The 21,228-nt window shown below is 45.9% G+C and overlaps 1 protein-coding gene across 1 annotated transcript in view; it reads right to left on the bottom strand.

The window, feature by feature from the left end:
* Positions 1 to 4,798: 4,798 nt before the first annotated feature.
* snx29 (sorting nexin 29) overlaps positions 4,799 to 21,228 on the bottom strand; it is a 48,332-nt gene continuing 31,902 nt past the window's right edge. The window contains exons 19-21 of the mRNA XM_047031983.1: positions 14,043 to 14,183; positions 9,233 to 9,372; positions 4,799 to 7,301 (exon numbers count right to left, since the gene is read on the bottom strand). Of these exons, the coding sequence (XP_046887939.1) occupies positions 7,172 to 7,301; positions 9,233 to 9,372; positions 14,043 to 14,183 (411 nt within the window). The 3' untranslated portion in view covers positions 4,799 to 7,171. The remainder of the gene's footprint in view (positions 7,302 to 9,232; positions 9,373 to 14,042; positions 14,184 to 21,228) is intronic.

Here is a 21,228-nt window from a genome sequence, read left to right as displayed (position 1 = left end):
TGCTTTTACTTCATTTTTTCCAAACCCAATAAAAGCACCTAAGCACTCATGGCAAAAGTTCTCAACTTAATTTACTTTATAAGCTTTATGCAACCGTTAAACTTGACAGTAAAACACATTGCTAAAGAGATAGGCTTCGGCGAGATCTCACCCCCCCACGTGTTTAACACACCATTCCTCTACACTCCCCATAACACCCAGAGGGATATTGTCCATGCCCCCCCCCCCCCCTCCAACACCCAAACAAGCGTCATCATCAAGGTCTAGCTGGCTGTGAGAGCCTGTGAGAAATTAAATTCTCTTAATTAGAGCAGACGATTTGTCGGCTTTATCCCCCCACCCCACAAAAACTCCCCTCATCTGGACAAATCGCTAATTAATCGGGGCGCGGAGCTGATTAGCGCGGCTACTTCAGAGCACGGGGGTGTGAATGGAGCTGGAGGATTCTCCAGGTTTCAGGCAAAGAGCCCACAATAAAGGCCCTTCCAGTCACACCAAGAGTATGCTGCAGTAGTCTGGAGGAGTGCTATGGTTCCAAACGCATCTATAGGACATTGTATTGCGCTTTGATTGAAGGGTTTATCAAGTGCTCTTTAGTGTGCTTTTCAGAGCATGAGAGCTCTGAATCTTGGGTGCTATAGAAAGGGAAGGGCAGTAAGGGTGTTCGTCAAGACCCTTGTATCCCTCACAGTTCGATAACATCAGCACAAACTCTAAACTGGTAGAGTTGAACCAAATCTTACTACTGTAACTGCTGCACTAACAATCACCATCAATATACCACAGCTCACTGTCACCCCCCTCCCCTCCTGCAAACACACATTTCACGGGAAAGGAAACAGCAATCTATCCTATCCAGATTGCCCACTGTCCACTGTGCTACCAGTAGGATATATTCCACAAGCATAATACTTTGCAATTTCATTTCAGTCCTGTGACCCTTCCCACTGAATGGAAACATATACAGCAGAGTTTCTACAATGAGAGGCCTTGTTTGCAGTTGTACAGGGGGACCCAGAAATGTGTGCAGTCAGGGTGAAAGTGGGCCTCCATGGTGGCCCCTGTGTGGCTGTGTATGCTCCAGATGCAGGCCAGAAGGGAGGTGGACCAGCAGATGGGGATACAACCCTATGGACAGTACACACAAACACACACACACACACACTCTACATTCTGTTCCCAGTCCACACACAAACAGACACTCCTATACACACAGTTCACACATGCACGCACAGCTGTGAAACTACTCATTTAACATGGAACAGATGCATTACTTCTGCTGTCGCTGTTGACTCTCTTGCACCCCAATCATCAAATTACTTCTGCACACACACACATACAGTTAAAAAAAGGTGACTTTGACATGGGGGGCACAAATCGTTTGTCTACTGGGGTCTGAAAGGTCAGCATTTCTTGGATTTGAGCTGTGGGGGGGGGGGGGGGGAGAGAGAGATACAGCCTCTCAGCACTGGTCAGATACATATATATATAACCTTTGTACACAGGAGACCATGATGTTCCTCAGGGTGTTTAATGGTTCTGGCTCAGTCATGTGGATTTTTTACATAGCATGAGTGTCTGTTTGTGTGTGTGTGTGTGTGTGTGTGGGTGTGGGTGTGTGTGTGTGTGTAGTGTGTGTTCCCAAGACACTCTGGGGACTAGTGGTGTCATATATCTGCTCCCAGGGGGAAGCCCTGTCCTAGACTAGCTAATCCCATAGGTATTCAGGACAGGGTGATGGTATACTGTATGTCGCACACAGGTCTGACTCTCTTGTTCTAATTTCCATAGACACAGTATTTCTAACAAGGTCAGGCTTGTGTGTGTGTGTGTTTGTGTGTGCGTGCACTGTGTGTCTAAAAGGATTGTTTGTATTTTGGGAAATGTCTCCGTTTGATGGCATTTCAAACAGAATTCTTGGTTCTGTCTTAAAATTATTTTTTATAAAGCAAAGAAAGACCGAAAAAGGAACACCTATGTTGCCATGGTGATGTGCACTGGAATGAAAGCCCTGGTTACTGTGGGGATCTGGCTTGTATATTGAGTTAAAAGCTCCGTAAATACACAGTCAACACAAAATATTCCCCCAGGACACACAGACAGGCAGGAAGGCAGACAGAAAGGCAGGCAGACACACAGCCAGGCAGAAAGGCAGGCAGACACAGGAAGGTAGACAGGCAGGCAGGCAGACACACAGACAGGCAGAAAGGCAGGCAGACACAGACAGGGAGGTATGCAGGCAGATGGATGGACAGACACAGACCGGCCATAACAGGCCTCAAGAATACAAGCTACCCAAGCCCAGACTAAGGGAGAGTCCCCTGTATTATTTGTGTGGGAACCACACATCCAGAAGCAGAACGGAGGACTGGCAGGAAGAGAGGGATTACAGTAGAACAAGAGCACTGCTGGGAGTCCTGCTGTTTTCAGGGACCCCCTGGGTTCACAGAGAGAGGGGCTTATGTAAGCAGAGGAGCTGACAATGGAGGTATGTGGGGACAGGCCTCCACCCTCTTACCCACTGGTATACTGACACACTCCACTGACACTCCTGAATGGGTGGCCAAACACTGGGCAGACCAGGCTTCAACACAATTAGCCCTAGCAACTTTACTGACCCTGAGCAAAGTTCTTGAAAGTTCACCTCACTGGTCAGGTCCTGATGTGGAGCAGGTGGAGATCCAGATGCGGTGGAAGTGGAACAGTGACATTATGCATTCTCACGGTTCCAGATAAGAGGGTTCTCAGGTTTAGTTCTGCAGCAGTGGTAGGCTGAGACATGGTGTGATGTGGCACTTTCTGAAATAGCAGTCGACGCCTGAGCAAAGCTGCTGAGAGGTGACGAGATTTATCCCTCTATACTGGGGTGCAAGCACACGTACAAATATATGTATATATATGTATACACACACACACAAACACACAACGGAACAAGCTTGCTCTGGCGTTAAAAATTGGGTGTGAAATATATCAGGCGGTGTTAAATGTGTTGGAGGATGAGGAATCCACATAAGTTGGAAGTTGGTTGGAGGAATCTCCATGCAATAGGTAGCTCTGTAGGAGGCCAGAGTTCATGCAGCCACACACACATGGCCAAACGAACACACACACACACATGGCCAAACACACACACATACATGGCCAAATGCACACACACACACACATGGCCAAACGCACACACACACACATGGCCAAAGACATACACTTCACCTTCTTTCACATTCATGAGAGGTGCCCTGTTTGATAGTCTAATGTATTCTAATAGGAGGCAGTCAGTCCAAGGACCTGAGGAGATTTGCAACAGGAACAACATGTCAATTAATCAAAGTCTATGTTTCTCACCGCTACCCCTCCCTCGCTTCCTCCCTCTGTTGAAGCATGCATTACTCTCTAGACTAATACAGTCAAATTATAACAGCAATTTCTATGAGGTTGGGAGCAATGACGGCCATACTCAAAATCAACCAAAATTCAAGCAGAATATCTGCTTGGTGGACTAAACCCTTATCAGTAGAGAAAAGGCTTGGTTGTCCAATGACAATGGACAACAGGGTAGCTCTGTCATGGGTACAGCTACAGTATATTTGCATCCTGCACGGGCCTTATCTGTAACCTGCTAGCATGATAGAATACTTAATTTAAATTAATTATATACTATTCATCAAGATGAGGCTACAGACAAGGTGCATGCTTGAGGCTCAACTTGTTTATACTAATAGTTCATGTAAGTCACTACAATGTTTTACCCTCTGCTACCCTAGTTACTATTTACATTGACATTTAAAATGCTAACTAAAAGACACATTATTTGTCTGGCAAATCAGCCAAACAGAAATTGGCCAAACAGGCAGATGGTGTATAGCTGCACCCTCGTGTCAGTGAGGTCACAAGTCCTTGACGCTCCTCTCAAACAAGGCATGGTTATCACAGGCAGACTGGAGATACCCTGCGAGCCCAGAGAAACACCTTCTTATCTCAAAGGGACGATCCATAATTCATCCACCACGCTGACAGGGGATGCGATGGTGTGGAAGGGGGGTCAGAGAAGCTCCTCAGAGAAACCTGCCTTGATTTTCATGTTTGGAGCCGAGGCTTACAGTACATACTTGTTATGTACCACCTTTACGGAAATAAAGAAAGTCTTCCATTAAAATGCACAGCACCCAGACTAAAGGATATCCCTGTCTATGTATGACTACATGACTGTGGAGAGAGTAATGCACCAGAACAAACCTGGCATGATGGCTCCATGGCTGTATAACAGTGTGTGTGTGTGTGGCGGGGGGGGGGGGGGGGGGGGGGGGCAACCACCTATCCTCTAGTGACTAGACTGTGAATGTGATGTGTTTCTGTATGTTTTGATTCTACCATCCTGGAGAGCAATCAACAACATCCTAACATGGGCTGTTTCAACGGGCAATTTTCTGGTCAGTAGCAAACAAGTGTACGCGCACGCACACGCGCACACACACACACACAGCCCAGGATATTACAGGAGTGTGTTTGTAAAACAGTTAGGTAGAGAGGTGGTTATGAGCAGTGGACTGAATGATAAACAGGCATCCGGATGGAACCCGGGGGCAGAAGCAACAGACTGTGTCCATCTGAGCGTCTGTCCTTCCAGCCGTGTTAAACATATAGCACATTTATCAATCCATATTCAGTTTGAATCCATAGACATGCTGAGTTTGACTCCACCTCTCTCTCTCTCTCTCTGGCTCTCTCTCTCTCACTCTCTCTCTCTCACTCTCTCACACACACTCACGCTTCAGCCTTACTAAACAGACACAGACTCATTTTTAAAATCTATGTACAGAATACATGTGGTCCTTTATTCCTCAGTCTCTCATAACTGAGCTAAGGCAAAACAACTCAAATACTCTCAAATACCTAAAACCATACAAGTATTGGTATCCATGTATTTGGGTCTACAGAGGGGGACCTAGGAAGTGGAAGCTTTGGAAAAGTGGAAGTCTGAGTTTACAGCAACACGGAAAAGATTGTGCTGCTGACTTATGGCAAACCACTGCTGTACCTCCAGAATGTGATTCTGTGGCGACAGATGGATCGACTGCAAGAGAGGGTGAGATGTGGCGTTGTGTTGAACTCACAATACACGGGGTGAGCAGGACTGTGAGATCAGCCTTGTTTAATTAAAGCAGCTAAAACCAATGATTCAGATGCATCACTGCTCCGATTTCATGTTTTGTGAACTCGATTCCTTTTGCAATTTGCAACAGCATAGCCATTTGTCAGGATGAATAAAAAGTTGTTTGTTTAATGTTGAATTATTGTGTCATCTGCTCATTGAGTGGTATTTGATAAAGAGCATATTTCACATTTGTTGTCAATCTTCGACTAAATCTTCTACTTGTCAGGGTTTCATTTTATTTGATAGGACAGCTGACTGGAAGCTGACCTGGGGTGGAACCCTGAGCTTCCAATAGAATCATTCTCCATATAAAGGAGACAAGGAAATAGATTTAACATCTGACAAAGGAATTTAGGCATTATACAAATCCCTATCAAATATCATATAACTATTGTTAGCCCAAAACTGTTAACAACTGGTTGAGTCTGTGCAAATCATTATACAACACAGTTTGGAGATTCAATTCTACGTGTTATCAAACAAAGTTTACAGTTGTACAACACCACAGTATACAGTTTGCTTCCTGTTTTCACTTCCTTTAACAGAAAGTAATATGGTAGTGATAATAATGTCTGAGCAGACCTTCAAAAAAAGTTCTGCATACACACACGTGGAATTAATTGTCCTCTCTGGATCCTCTAGGCTAATGTCTGTGCATGAGGGTCCATATTAGAAAAGATATACCAGTATCTCAACTGTTTAGGTACCCTCTGTACAAGCAGTTTGTAATCCTTAAAACATTCACCTACTGTGGTAAATAGTCTTCAGTCTTACAACCTGTTTCCCAGATACCCACAGAGACTCAGGGTCCTTTGTGTTGGTGCAGAGCAACAACCAAATCTTTAAACCAAAAATGCAATACCTTGTCCTAGACAAGAGGGGTAAATGACTAAATAATGATTAAATATTTTCCTTGATTTTGTACTTCGAAGCAGATTTCTTTTAAATTAAACAATACAAAACTGAAAGATATGGCATGACTGATATAACATACTATTTAGAGAGCTGTAGTCTCTAATATTCTACACATTAAATTCTGTTGAACAAAGAGGAGTCAATGCTCTTATCAGACAACTGAGGTCCTCCTCAGGCTTCTCCTAGACTTAAGAAACATGCCAATGAAGATTCTTCATCAAAGGAGCCTCACATGGCTCTGCTGTAGACTGCATCTATGCTAAGTCACATCATGTTTCACAGTCATGGCGAATGCTGGATCTCTTCAGTCCAGTTGTGTTATAACAGCCTTTAATAAAGTACTGACTATAGATAAATGGAGTACATTATTTGTGCAGATTATCATTCTGTAACAGAAGTAAAAAAAAAAATACAAATAAGATTGCATCATCAAGCAACCGATGCCAGACAACAAGAATGACATTCAAATCCTTAATGGCACAAAAATGCTGACATTCACCCAAAACAACTAATCTTTGTGTACCATGAAAAACACATGGTATCTCAACCTCTCCCTCTACCTATCCCCTAAACACTGGCAATTAATTACAAAGCACTGTAGGCACTATGACCATGGAACAGTTTTTAAAATGAGAAATCCAGTAATCAATGTGGGTCAGCAAGTTCAGGTGTGGTCAGGAGAGAACAATCCCCCTGATGTATCCGTATACGATTCATCTTCCTCATCCCCCTCTTCCGTGCAGGATATAGTCAGAGAAGCCTGGTTGTATACTGGCCAGCCACAGGTGGTAGATAGGGCCTGAAGGTGAGCATAGAGTCTAGAAGAGTAGAGCCTTGCTCCTCCCTTCCGGCTCCAGGGCTTGAAGGAATATAGCAGGTTACAGGTTGAAGCTCCCACTGTCGTCAGCATAGGCTCATTCTGTAGGCAGTGTAGGCCAGTAGAACACCTCTCTTTGGCTCCGACAGTCCAGGAGAAACCACCGTGTTTTAGCCAATGATAACCTTCAATACTGTGTCAATGCACCAATCCATGTGGAGCACATGGATCCACCTCCTTGGTATCAGTTAATCAGGTAGGAGGTCAGAGGTTCTGTGGCAAAAGGGTTAAAGGTCACCGCTTTGGGGCTCGGGGTTACGAGTTTCCTGGTTCCGACCGCGGCCCAGTCTGGGGAAACGTGACGAGGCCTTGGACCTGGCAGTCTTGGCCCCTCCCTCACTGGCCAGAGGTGTGTCACTGTGGGGGGGGACACAGCAGTTAGAACACATTGGGTTCAGTTCCAATAAAGGACATCTAAATAAAACCACTCCTGCAGTGAACCCCTTAATCATAGTACAGAACCACCATACTGTCGTCATTCATTAATGAATTCATTTAGCCGACTCTTTTTGTATTCATTCATTCATTCTCCTCTGTTGTGTCCCGAAGCTATCACTCTCTGGTACAAGTACAAGCATTCTCTCCGCATAATGAAGGACTAGGCAGCAATCCACTGACTGAATGACTGGTTCTAATAATAGTGATTTCCCGTCAGCAGCCAGTTCTGTCTGCAAGTGAATGGATGTAATCTGAAGCCACTTAGTTGGGCTGCCAGCCTGCCGCTGCCGTGGTAACCCACTAGGCAACAGCAGGTGACCGGAGAGAACCCTGGAGAAGCAGAACATTGCATCAGCGAAGGTACATGGAGATGTACTCCACCGTACCTAGTCATAGAGAAGGAGGAGAGGGAGGAAGGGGGGGGGGGGGTTCGAGGAATCCTTGTTTATAGTTGAGCTTGTGTACATTGACAAGATGACTCCCCCAAACCAAACCATACTGCATATCCACTGTTTATGCACAGTGACCCCACTGAGGCTAGACAAGTAGGCACTAAGCAGTAAAACAGGACTGCCCCGGAGGAGGAAACACATTCACATACAGAAGAATGATGCTGACTTCATCATCGAACAAAGCCAGCACAGTTGAAAACAAGTATAAGCCCCCGAAGTAGAAACACTGCAAATAGCAAGCGAAAAGTAAGAAGAGGTTATGTTTGTGTTCTCTGCATGAGGTATTTTTCTCTTTGGGTATCCTATGAATTCAGAATACTAATTACTCTGCTGCAAAGACTTATTGTAAAACTAAAATGTGAGTCCTTACTGTCTCTGTAGGAAAGGTAGCAGGATGTCTTTGAACAACATCACAGAACCATCCAGCCTGCGGTGCCAATGTGTGAGTGTCCATGTGTGTAAAAGGGGAAAAATTAGAGTGTAAAAGAGAGGGAAAGACACAAACGCACCACATGTCATCCTGACATTGTGACCCACAGAATGCTATTACATAAGCCTACACAGACAACCCAATAACAACATAAGCCAACACAACAAAAGGCAACAGGGACAGCATGTTATCTTTCCAGGAGTCTATTCACAGATGAAATACCACAAACCCCACTTGACACCAGCAGACAGAGAGGAGCTCACTAGGGATGTGAACTGGAAAACTGTCTCTCTGTACCACTATGTCATTCTCTATCTTTCCCTTTCTCTCTCAGTCGCTCTTTTTCCTTATCTTCTACTCTCCCATTCTGTGTTCTCTCCACCTTCTGCTCTCATGGCCACCAGTGACAATTACTAATCTGGTTCTTATCAATCATTCACCATTCTCTACCTGTTCCTCTTCACACCCCTTCCCCCCAGAATAAGCGTGTTCAAACCTGAGGTCTTGGTGTCTCTGTTGTGGTAATGAAGCTCATTCGAAAGTAGCAGAGTATGTTAGTAAATACATTTCTCTTTGTATAGAGATATAAGAGTAGCACTAGAGACTGTTGGTGTTCATTGTTCCTTGCTGGTGATTCGATCAAATGACTATCAGCCTCAAGAAACAGGAAATGAGATTCCCTTTGGGACCTGTGATAGGTCACACTTGTGGAGTGGTGACAGGAAGTGGAACATTTGTGTGAGAATTTGACAGGAAATGACAAGATTTTAAACTGAGGGTCTGCGTCTCAGAAGTAGCCTGTGGAGTAGGTGGTTTGGAAAACAAAATGACACACAAACAAGTGCAAGTACACACACACACTGTTAAACAGTACTAATCAAGTATGTCTAATGTAATGGAACCGCGTCTACGCTTCAAACGTGTGTGTGTGTGAGAGAGAGAGAGGGGGAGAGAGAGAGAGAACTCACAGGCAGAAAGGCAACAGCTGAAGCAGTGTCTCCTTGGTGGGCCGAGCAGAGAACTCTGGGAGAGTCTGGATCAGCTTGTTCATCACTATCCTGAGGTACGTCTGCAGCTGCTTCCTCCTCTCCTCCACAAACTTTGAATCCTGGAGAACGGAAGGGGAGGAACATGTTCCAATCAGTACGCGAGGAGAAAAGGCCTCCTCCACACACTTGGCCTCCAGGGAGACTTAGTGTAAATACTACTTTGCAGAGTTAGTGAGTGTGAAGAGTAGGAGGCACACACTGAGTAGTGTGTAGCGTGGAAGTAGATGTATATGCGACTCGGTGGGAGTGTGGAGACGTGTGATGATAAGTAAGCTTAGCAATGGTTGCCAGGGCTGGGTTCGTGGTTGTCACCAGGGAGACAGACAGTAACCGTGGTGAAGACACACAGTCACGCTGACACATGGATCTGGCCACGGTACAAAGAGGAGGAAGTGGAGGAGATAATGATGCTGCTGAGGAGCTTGAGACCACAACTGATGATCTCTCTCTGAACACACAACGACACACACACATCGACACGCACACATCGACACACACACACACACACACACACACACACACACTATAGGTCTCCATCCCAGGCTGTAGGAGGGTAATATACAACTCTCCCATCACCACACAGACATCCACCCTGACGTCTCAACCAGGAAGGCCTAAGAACAGTACTACCAAACTAGACAGAAGCTACACGAAGGAGCCCTAACTCCCCAGGGTCTCCCTGGTTGGTACATTAAACATGCTAATGTTATGTGACACGCTGCAGGCAGGGGCTCAAATACAAACAGCATGGTGTTCTGACATGTTGGTGTGGATGTGGCAACAGAGTTGAATGGGGAGAGGGGAAGGAGAGGAATACATTGTAACAGGAGTGATGAGGTTGTATGTATATGTGTGTGTGTGCGTCTGTGTGTGTGTGTGTGTGACAGGGATGACATGTGAGGGGACCTGTCAGAGCAAGACAAGCAAATAAAAATGCCCATAAGGCATCATGGGTAACTTCCGACCATGTGAGGTTGAGGTAATTGGAACTTGCATAGTAAACTGTGTTGATTTAGCTAACAGCCTTGATCCTTTGGGTAATCTAGAGGTTCAAACTGTGTTCTAGAAAGAAGCCTTTTCAAACATATAAAACCATGAGATGCTCTAGATGGGATGGACTTCAGTGATCCTGCAGGCACCAATTTATTTTCATACGAAAACTGTGCAATTCCATGTAGCCTCCTGGATACATCATAGAAAATAATGAGGGCAGAACTCCAAGAACTGGGTTTGAAAAGTAGGTTAAGGCTTTCAACAACACCTGCCAGCCCACCTTGTCCAGTCTGCAGAGTAAAGAGGCTGCTGTTCTCTCTGTGTTTCAGTCCACAGACCCCATAACTTGTGGGGTACTCCTGTAGATCTACCAACAGTGCCACTTTGTCACAGCTAAATGCACAATACATATCCTATGTCAACACAACATACAGAATGCATTTATTATTCAGATCAGAGGTTGACATTAATGACAAATCTCAAGAGACACAGCAGAGCCTAACAAAAAAGTCTGGGCCAACGACTGACTTCTATGTTCAGACAATCAAAGACAAAATATTTTAGTATGTAACACAAATCCCGTTCAGGCTGGTTAGTTGGTTGGCATTCACACTTGGGGCAGAGTAGCTCCTTCACTCACGGTCCAGAACTGACACACACACACACACACACACACACACACAGTAGTTCCCCATTACCAACTCAATGGGAGAGAGAGGGGGAAAAGGCAGTGGTGGAAAAGACCAATTTAATCTCAAATGAAAGACTGTAAGGAGGGTGAAAGGAGCAAAGGTACAAAAAAAAAACATTTCCTGAGTGATGAGGGTGTGGAGAGTGAAAACCTGACAGTTAGACACCGACAGTCCCCGGCTTTGAAGTCCTCTTCACCCTCCCCCTCCTCCAATTCTCCCTTCTCCTGCACTTTGTACCCCACATGAAGCACTGAGCTGACAAGCAACGTGCAGGTCTCAACCCACCAGCTGAGCTGCACCAGTAGAACATCCCAACACAGCCTGACAGGAGACCACAGGAGCCACATGTGTTTCCATCCCAGTGGAGGAGCTGCCTGGCAGCTTCGTCCGTGCCTCATCCATGCACCTGTGTGTGTGACAGCAATGCTAGGGCTGCCCGTAAGCTCCCGTAAGCTAAAGACCCACACGGGTGCCGGAGTGCAGCTATTAGCTTAGCATAGTGTTATACACCTTCAGTTGTTTGGGTATTTGGTGCAGGTTTCTCTGCTCCAAGCCCCCAGGCTGACGCCAGCCCCATGGCTCGCGTCTCTCAGGATCAGGTATGTAAGGAGCGTGTTCAAAACACGGGATGACGCAAGGCCCCTTGGCGTGTAATGAGGTTAACCACAGTGTACCACTGAGGGTCATAATGAGGCTGATGAAGGGAAGTGGTGTGAGTGTGTGTTTTCTGCTACTTTATCTTCAGTGACAGCTTTCTTGATGTATCCCTCCCAGAGACATGGCATGCATGGTCCACACACTTAAAAGGCTGAGTAGACTCAACAGCATCTCTCTTTCCACCTCCTTTTCTCCCCCTCTTTCCTTCCTAACATTAGCATTTCTCCATCATTAAGGGGCAACAGATCGAAATGTAAGAACGTAAGCTGTAAGCCCTGGAGCCCCGGAGCCCTCCAGCTCTGCTACCAACCAGCAGCAACCCTCAGTAGCTGTAGACACACGATCCACGCATCCATTATTACTGACAGATGAGAAAAAGAGAGAGAAAAAGAGAGAGCGAGAGAGGAAAGTGGTTCAAGAGAGAGAGGAACAGAAAATGAGAGGGGGAGATAAAATGAGAAAAAAAGGGAAAAAGGGAGAAAGAGAAGGAAGAGAGCAAGGAAGAGAGAGAAATATTAAAAGAGAGAGATAGCCCCCGGAGTGCAACTGAAATCAAGAACCCAGTTTAGTTGATCTGTTCAACCAGTCTCCTTTCACTGCTATCTCCATAGCAGCCTAGAGGGCCTGGTTCAGAAATGATCAGATAGAGGGGGAAGCTTTTAGCCGACACACCGTTCTGTAGCTGAAGGAAGGGGGAGAACTAAAGCTCGTCTCTACAAAGTGCTCCTCCAGAGTGCCGAGAGAGGGAATGGCAGGAGACAATGACAAGATTAGAGGCGACATGACAGCTCATCTCAACAGGCCCACTGTTTACACTCACTTTCCAGACATACAAACACACATTTGGAAATCTACACAAAACATACAAACACACACTTGTAAATACAAACCTTTTTCTAAATCCATGCCCTTCAGTCTGTGGGCTTTTAGCACTAACTTACTCCCTCCCTCTCTCGGCCTAAACCTGCCACCAAGCCCACAGCACTTCTCTGTGTCTGGTTGACAAACATACTAACTCAACGTACAGACCTGTACAGTCCCCAGACCTGCTCCTCTCTCAGACCTGCTCCCCTCTGCTCCTCTCTGCTCCCCTCTGCTCCCCTCTGCTCCTCTCTGCTCCCCTCTGCTCCCCTCTGCTCCTCTCTGCTCCCCTCTGCTCCCCTCTGCTCCTCTCTGCTCCCCTCTACTCTCCTCTGCTCCTCTCTGCTTCTCTCTCAGACCTGCTCCTCTCTCCTCTCTGCTCCCCTCTGCTCCTCTCTGCTCCCCTCTACTCTCCTCTGCTCCTCTCTGCTTCTCTCTCAGACCTGCTCCTCTCTCCCCTCTGCTCCCCTCTGCTCCCCTCTGCTCCCCTCTGCTCCCCTCTACTCTCCTCTGCTCCTCTTTGCTTCTCTCTCAGACCTGCTCCTCTCTGCTCCTCTCTCCTCTCTGCTCCTCTTTGCTTCTCACTGCTCCTCTCTGGTCCCTGAGGCCTGCTTCCAAAAACAGGCTTCTTGACGCAGGCAGAATGCAGCAGAAGAGAACAGGATGCAGATATGAGAGACAGGAAGAGGGAGAAATAGGGGGGGCAGTGAGCAAAGAGAGTAGTAGGGCAGAGGGGGGGTAAAAGTAAAAGACTCAGAGGTAATGGTCATATTGGCCATGGGCTTTATCATCCTGCCATTTCTCTCCATCTACCCAGATGATGGCCAGGTAACCGCAAAGCAAACTCCTGTCAGGGGACAGAGCAGCCTGCAGCCTGGGGATACATTAACATGGCACATGTAAAATACACTTCAAGCAGCCTATATACAGCATGGGCACACAGGAGAGTTACACGTGCTTATGAGTGACTGGCTGACGGGCAGTAGGAAACTGATGACTCACACTGACCTCTAGATCTAATTGGCTTTACAGAGACTGACTTTGAGGATGTGAAGCTTGGTCTGTCTGGGTGTCTCGTAAACACACACATTCTCATTCTCTTTGTCACACACACACACGCACGGCAACCCCGTGACTGAGCTCTCTCTTTCCTGTCACACTCTGCTCTTTGAAGGCTGGTCCAGACCAATGTTTTGGCCTGCCACAGCATCCAATCAGAGCACAGCATAGCAGGGGGAATGAGGTCAAGACCAAATGTTCTTAGAAAAGGTTGAAAGGAAGATGGAAGGAAAGGGGTGAAAAGAAGAAGATGAAAAAGAGGAAGTAGCTCATGGAGGTGGTGGGGGTTGCTGAGTGTGGGATAACTTCTTCTTTTCTGAGATATGGAGAGTTGACACAGCAATTGCAACCCACAGAACTGTGTGTGTGTGTGTGCGTGTGTGTGTGTGGGGGGGGGGGGGAATAGGTATCAAACAGAATAACAGACAGAGACATAGGGGGAGGGAGATATAGCTGGAGCACAGCACCTTGTTTCCTAAGGCTTTTTTGGGAGGGAAGTTGAAGGTGTCTACTTGAGGGAACTGTGTTCGTAGGTGGCTGTGAAGCGCCCGGAACTCAGTGTAGCGCCGGTAGACGTTCCACTCGTTGTCAAGGATACGGATGTACACCTGGGGGCAGGTAGGAAAGAGCGACAATCATGAGAAACAAAAAGGCAATCATCAACAACAACAACGCACACAACAATAACAAATGACGTGGTCGTCATCAAAAAAACACTTGACGCGTCTCAATCTACAACATCCACAACAACCAACCTCCATGTTATTGTGTTGTGAGACCAAAGTGTCAAGGTGTTCAGCCAGCATGTGTCCGCTGCAGTGGAGGGCCAAACGTGAGCAGCAGATAGCCGTGCCCTACAGCACACTAGCTGAAGACCTTGTGAGCGGCCAGTGTGTCAGTGACGTGTCTCTATTCCGGGTCGAGGGCCAGTCGTCAAGGGCCAGCCAGAGCTGCACAGGGGCCGGCCTGCTAGCTTCACACCCCATTAGAGAAGCACAGAGTGGCTTTGTTCAAGCGGTCTAGTGCAGACACACACCGGAGATTGAGGCGACAGGATAACAGAAGCTATTATATGTGGAGGACAGAGAATGATGTGGGGTAGGAAGAGAGGGGGGAGAGTAGAGATAGAGAGAAAGGGAAGTGAGGGAAGGATGGACACATTCTATTTACACCTGAATAAGAAGACAGTGAAAGTCTAAGAGGGAGAGCAAGATAGAGAAAGATATTCTTTTTTGTCCAATTTGTCATCACATCATTCCTAACTTATGCCAGAATGGCCAGCTGTAGAACATCACGCCCCCGCCCCCCCCCCCCCCACACACACACACACATACACACACACATACACCCCAGTCAACATCACACACGCACGCACAAATACACACTGAGCAAATTGCTCCATCATAGAGCATGATGAAGGCAGTTGCCCTCACCCTTCCTCCTTCTCTCCTCTCAACATCCAATAACAACCCCCTGCTGTATCAAAGCTAACTTAATCCACTTTGGGCTGGTTCATTAGCATACCTATATATGGAAAACACATCATGCTCCAAACACACCACTGCTTCCTCCTCACTAATTGCAAATTAATTCTTTCATTATCTTTCACAAAATATCGGAGCCAATCCAACGTTGGCTGGCGTTTGCATTTGAAATGGTCTCTTTGTTTCCCTGATAAAACACATAATCAAGTACGGCAATGCCTAACTCAGCTGGACTGGCTCCAAATGCTTCTGATAGCGTTGAGCCCATTAAGTGTGACCCCGTTTCAAAATCAGACTAAGAATACTGAATTACGCTTAGAAAACCAATTGTGACACGAAGAAAAAGTGTAAATACAAATCATTAGCATAAATCAAGTCAAAATTAATTTAATTTTGTACAACTGTAACCTGGCCCAAGTTCTAGCAGCTTATTCCGGTGTTGCTGTAGCATTAAGTAGACACATATTATGTCAACACAAGTGCAATGTACAGTATGAACTTACCACATTTCACATCTTAAGTTAATATTTTCAGTTCCAACTTGTGATATATATTTTTAGCAGTTAACACTTGAAGACTGCAATTTATATGTATTTATTTAGCAGACACATATCCAAAGCGACATACATCCAGTATAGTGCTATGCTAAGTGCAGCCTGTAATCAAGGACTAGAAGAGCACAGTTCTAACAGTACTACAGGGGTTAGTGACATATAGTTCCTCTTTTGATATCATCACCTAAGTACTCTACTTAGGTGTACTACAAAACGGCATCACAAAAGGTCATTCTTGATGAGCCCGAATCAAGTCTGACTCATCTGCATTTTTACTGTCAGACAAGCAGATGAGAGATGATGTCATTAACTTTAAGTGTGTGTTTCTGCTAATTCTTTAGATGAAGTTCAGTGTTCCGTGTGTGTTAGGATAGCATTAGTATCAGAGTCATGTCAGTCTGCTAGCCACATCTGACAGTCAAGCTAATTGTCGGAGCCCAGCTGTGGTAAAAGCAATCCTCCCATCCTCTTCTGATGAAACCCCTACAGGGTGCCCAGTTGCATGTCTCACAACAGGACGACACTGCAACCATCAGACACAGAATGGTGCCCCACTGACCCCCATGGCTAAAGTGATTCCCCAAGCTTTCTAGAATAGACATGTACTTCATGTGAATACTTATCATGGACAAGACTTGAATTAAAAAAAACGTATACCTGCCCTAGGTTTATGACGTGAAAGAAGAGGAGGAGAGGGAGAGGTGGGAGCTCAAGAAGAACAGAACTCATAAGAGGAGTCGAGTGTCCTTCATAGTTCAACTTAATTAAATAATTCCACTACTTTGTGTGTGTGTGAGAGAGAGAGAGGGAGCGAGAGAAAGAGAGAGAGAGAGAGAGAGAGAGAGAGAGAGAGAGAGAGAGAGAGGGGGGGGGGGGGGGGGGAAGTAGTGTATGAGGTATGCAGTGGAGCGGTAGGGTTTACGTCCCCTGCTCCCTCATCTCTTTTAAGTCCACTCTGGGACAAAACATTTGGCAAATTAGGCAGAAAATAGAATCCATTTGGAGGATTGCAGGACTGGGAGGCCAGGGAGCCATGAGAGAAGATAAGGAGAGAGAATCTTTTCATTAAAAACATTCAACAGCATCTGTCATCTGTGTGTGTGTGTGTGTGTGTGTGTGTATGTGTGTGTGTACGTGCGTGCATGAGTGTGTCTAAGGAACAGATACCCTTCCTGGTGACATTGGGTCTCTGTGTTTTTGACTTTGAACTCAAAGCACCAGAGCTACTTCTGCCGAGGACTGTGGGGTGAAAACAGCCCCATTAAAAGCTGCATGCCGGCAGTCGTCCCAGTGATGAACTCGTCCGGAACATGCCCCCTTCCCCTCAGTGGAACCAACCTGTGTTCCAAAACATTGAGAGTTCCATCATATGGAACTATCCCAGGTAGAGCACTTAAAGTGTGAGATATTTACCTCACCCCTAAAAGACTGTCTGGCTGTTTTAGTGTGTATGCCCCACTGCCTTCATACCCCTCCGCTCACTGGGAATGAGAGGGTTTGAGATGGGGGTGGGGTTATGTGTGGCATTTAAACATTAACACAGGGATGATTATTTGTAAAACAAACACACACCTTCAGTTTGCATCGTGTTTTTTCTTCAGGCACTATCATTTAGAGGCTGGACCTAATACAAATCCCAAGCAGAGAGCAATATGCTAGTATTTATCTGGGTTGGGATTGGCTGGAGGGAGGAGGGCTCTTTATCTCTGACAGGAAGGAGGATTTCTGAAGGTTGAAGTTTTTAAAACACTGCTGTTTGTGTCTCTCTCTCTATTTATCATAAAAATGTATCACCACATCTTTTATCATCATCGTTTCACTCATCACAAGCTCTTTGAGAGTAGCAGGATCGATATGAAGTTGGCCGGTGGATGTCAGATAGTGATGGATTCTCTGAGACTGAGCTGGAAACTAACCCAGAGATCTGTCTTCAGGAACCCAGAGAAGACAGGTTGGAACCTCTCCCTCTCTCGTGTTCTCCCCCCCCCCCCCCCCCCTCCTTCTGTTTCCCTCTCTCAACTGAGTGTTTAAAGGTTTAGTCAAGTTGATCCAACTATCTTCAGCCTAGATTTGCTCTTCTCCTGACATACTGCATTGTGCTCACTCTGCCTCTTTAATGCACTGGTAGTAGATGTATCTCTTTTTTCACTCTGTCTTTTTTTGCGATGAGGATGAATGAATGAGTCATAAGCGGACTGAACACTGCTCTAATGAGCAAGAAGAGAAAAGCAAATGAATAAGGATGCAAGAAGGGAAGGATGAATCCCAGTACACAGGAGCCAGAAAGAGAGGCCTAAGAGCTGAAACTGATCTGATCTCTCTCTCTCTCAGTTTCTCTCTCTCTCAGTCTCTCTCAGTCTCTCTCTCTTTCTCATGTGAAAGTGTTCATGAAACTGTAGCGGGAGAGGTTATTCTTGTGCACAGACACTCCTAATCATTCGGCAAATGTACACAGATCTGTTATTACTTATTTCGAAAAGATGTGACTGATGTTCCGTTGTGTCCGGCTTTGTACAATGAAAACTCTATCGATTACTCTCAGCCTTTTGAAAGCCTGCTCTGAATAATTCTGCTCATTTACCCTTGGAGATTTAATTTATGACAAAGTGATACAGCGGAGACGATCATTCTCATCATCATCATGATCAACATTGATCATTACCACCATCATTATCATTATCGTCTCTCCACCGTCACTCAAACAGTCATTATCATATCCAGAGCCATCCCAGGCATGATCATCATCATTATGTTCATTAAAAGTATCAGAATCGTAATGGACAGTTTTACATAGGGATCTATTGTAATATATACACATACACAATAATAAAATCAGCCAAAGCTCAAATCTTCCCTGTCTGTTCAAAGATTTAAACACAAATGAGGAGGATGCACCTTCCAAGCACCTTCCTTCCCTCCCTGTCTCCTTGTTTCCTTCCCTCCCTTTCTCCTTGCTTCCTTCCTCGGTATCTGTGCCACTCTTTCCCCCACTGCTGGAGATAGACGGATTAAAACCAATAACACATTTCCCACGGTGCACCTCTCTGGGGAGCGTGAAAATGGACCTATCAGGAGGCAGTGTGCCCATACAGAATGGGTGTCAATGAGGACAGTTTAATTATTCTGATTTAGGTGGTTTGTATGTGCATACTAGACCAGTGGAAAGGGTCCCTAAAATAGCTTATATTACTGTAAATTGGAAATGTGTGTGTCTCTGCCACTGGGCTCTACAACTTAAAATTAAATCCATAAACACACAGATGAATACTGTTGGCACGCACACCTCTAATAAGAGAGGAAGGGGTGGGGGGGGGGGGGGGGGGGAGAGGGGAGAGGGGAGTTATCAAACCTCATTAGCCTAATAAAAACATGGAAAGCTTTCAGTGGGCCTGACTGTGTGAAGAAGTGACTGGCTCAGCTGCTTTCTGCTGATCAAAGAGAATAGCTCAGTTGGAATAGAGCCTGGTGAATCCTGGGTACTGGAACCGAGCCCTCACAGTACCCCTGTACAGTTGGTACACTCTTTGGGCACTTGAGCTAAAACTGAGAGAAGAGGAGAGGGATGGGGGAGTGAATTAGAGACCGATGGAGATAGACAGAAAAGGAAGTGTAAAAAGAGTGAGGGAGAGAGAGACTACAGGAAATAAAGGGAGAGAGGGAACCGAGAAAGGGATCGGGAGTGTAAATGTGTCATGTGCAAGTGTAAAAGACATGACTTGTTCTTCTCTAACTAAGCAATAACTCAATAACTGAAGGTGGCATTTTTTTTTCTTCAGCTGAGAAACTGTCGGCCTGATTCTCTCGAAGAACTGAGAACTGCAATCAGAAGTGATTGGAACGGTATTTGTTGTTGATGAGAATGTGGAGGGGGTGAGGTGATGTCGGAGAGAGGGAGGAACAGAACGACCAGGAAGGAGGATGGAGGGAGGGAGGGATTGCACAGTACACCCAGCAAAAGAGAGAGAGGGGTGACGGATATGGCCAGGAAACCATGTAATGGAGGGACAGAAATAAAGGTGGTGTGTTTGTGAAAGGGTTGTGACAGAGAGCGAAGAACAGTTACCCAGAACTATGCGGGGGAGGGAACTGCTTGCAGAGAGTCAGAGAGTGTGTGAACGAGAGAACTGTGAAAGAGTTCTTCAGAGGAGGACTTAGTCACCCTGCCTCTTACGTCAGGAGGAACAGTGGACAGGCACAGACAAGCCAGACACTTGTCTCTGGAAGGAAGTCAGGTGTCAGAGGAATGTTTTCCTGCTGACGTCAGGGATGAAAGCAGGACAAGGACAGAATGGACCGGGTCTGACTACATAGAAACACAACATGCTGAACATTTTAGTCCCTAACAACCTACCGAAAGAATACATACAATAAAGGAGAGAGAATGTCACTTAAGCATTTAAATGTCTTATTCATCCATCATCTCCCAGCCACCCTCCCCTTTTCACTCTCCTCCGTGGCAACAGAAACTCCTTTTCACTCACAAAGCGAGCCTCAACCTAGATGATCAAGAAGCACAAACGACTGAGTGCCCTTCCTGTCTGTCCGTCCCGGCGCATCACACAAATGACTTGTCTTTTTCCTCATTACATTCAGCCTTATAATAGCCTCTTTGTTGGTTATATTGTCTCTTTATTAGCGAGGGCGGAAGGAGAGGAGGGGTGAGGGATGGAAGGGAGAGGAAGACGGGAAGGGGATAGAGAGAGTGTGGCTCGTCTGTGAAAGACAAAACAGTGGCGATGATGTGGAAGATCTACTGGAGACTGTGTCGGCACCCATGGACTTGTTCCGCTTCGAGAGGTTGCGATAGAGAGTGGGAGAGGGAAGGGGGAGGAAGGAGAAAGAAAGAGAGGGGGCAGAGGGAGCAAGAGAAAGAGAGAAGAGGAAAGAGAGAGGGTGAAAAATAGAGGGGTATAGGAGAGAAAAAGAAAGATGGATGAATGGAGAGTGAGAAATCCCAAGACAGGAAATAACAGTACAAGTAAAATGCCACCGCCATAATGTGCTGTAATATAATGACAGAACGAAAATCTCAGCGCCCTTCCCCTCTCTGCACCCCCCCCCCCCCATCTCTGGCTTTCCGGGCTTCTCTTCTCGATCTCATTTTCTTTCTCCTCTCTGCCAATTTCAGCTCAGCTTAAACAACCTGCTTTGTTTACGAAGGCAAACAGGTATGTTCACTAGGTGGTTGGAAAACTGAGTAGAGGAGAGTATAGAAGAGTTCCGCACAGTTCAATATAGTTTTGTGTATAATAGTAATTGAGTACTATACAGAAGAGAAGAGTAGAGAGTCCAGCTCTCCACTACAGCAGAGCAGTGAGGAGCAGAAGAGATCAGAGTTCCTGACCTGGTGGTTGATGTGACAGGGCTAACTGCTTAAAACTGGAACATTGGGATTCAGAGAGGGTTTTCTAAAACTATAATTCTGAAAATGGTCCCTTGGTCCTCCTTGCAAGGTTATTCTGCCCAGTGGCAAGTTAACAAGGGCTTTTTAAAAAGATGTATTTCTTATTCACACAAAAGAACAGACTGATGCCCCCTTCAGCACTCAGGCTCCTATCCTAAAATCCTTTGAGAGAGTTACAGGCTAACACTCCCCATCCATCAGGCGGTACTCT

The sequence above is a fragment of the Hypomesus transpacificus genome, chromosome 13 (genome assembly GCF_021917145.1).
Source record: "Hypomesus transpacificus isolate Combined female chromosome 13, fHypTra1, whole genome shotgun sequence".
NCBI lineage: Eukaryota > Metazoa > Chordata > Actinopteri > Osmeriformes > Osmeridae > Hypomesus > Hypomesus transpacificus.
Note: the sequence above shows the minus strand (reverse complement) of the source record. Positions and strands in the feature narration are given on the sequence as shown.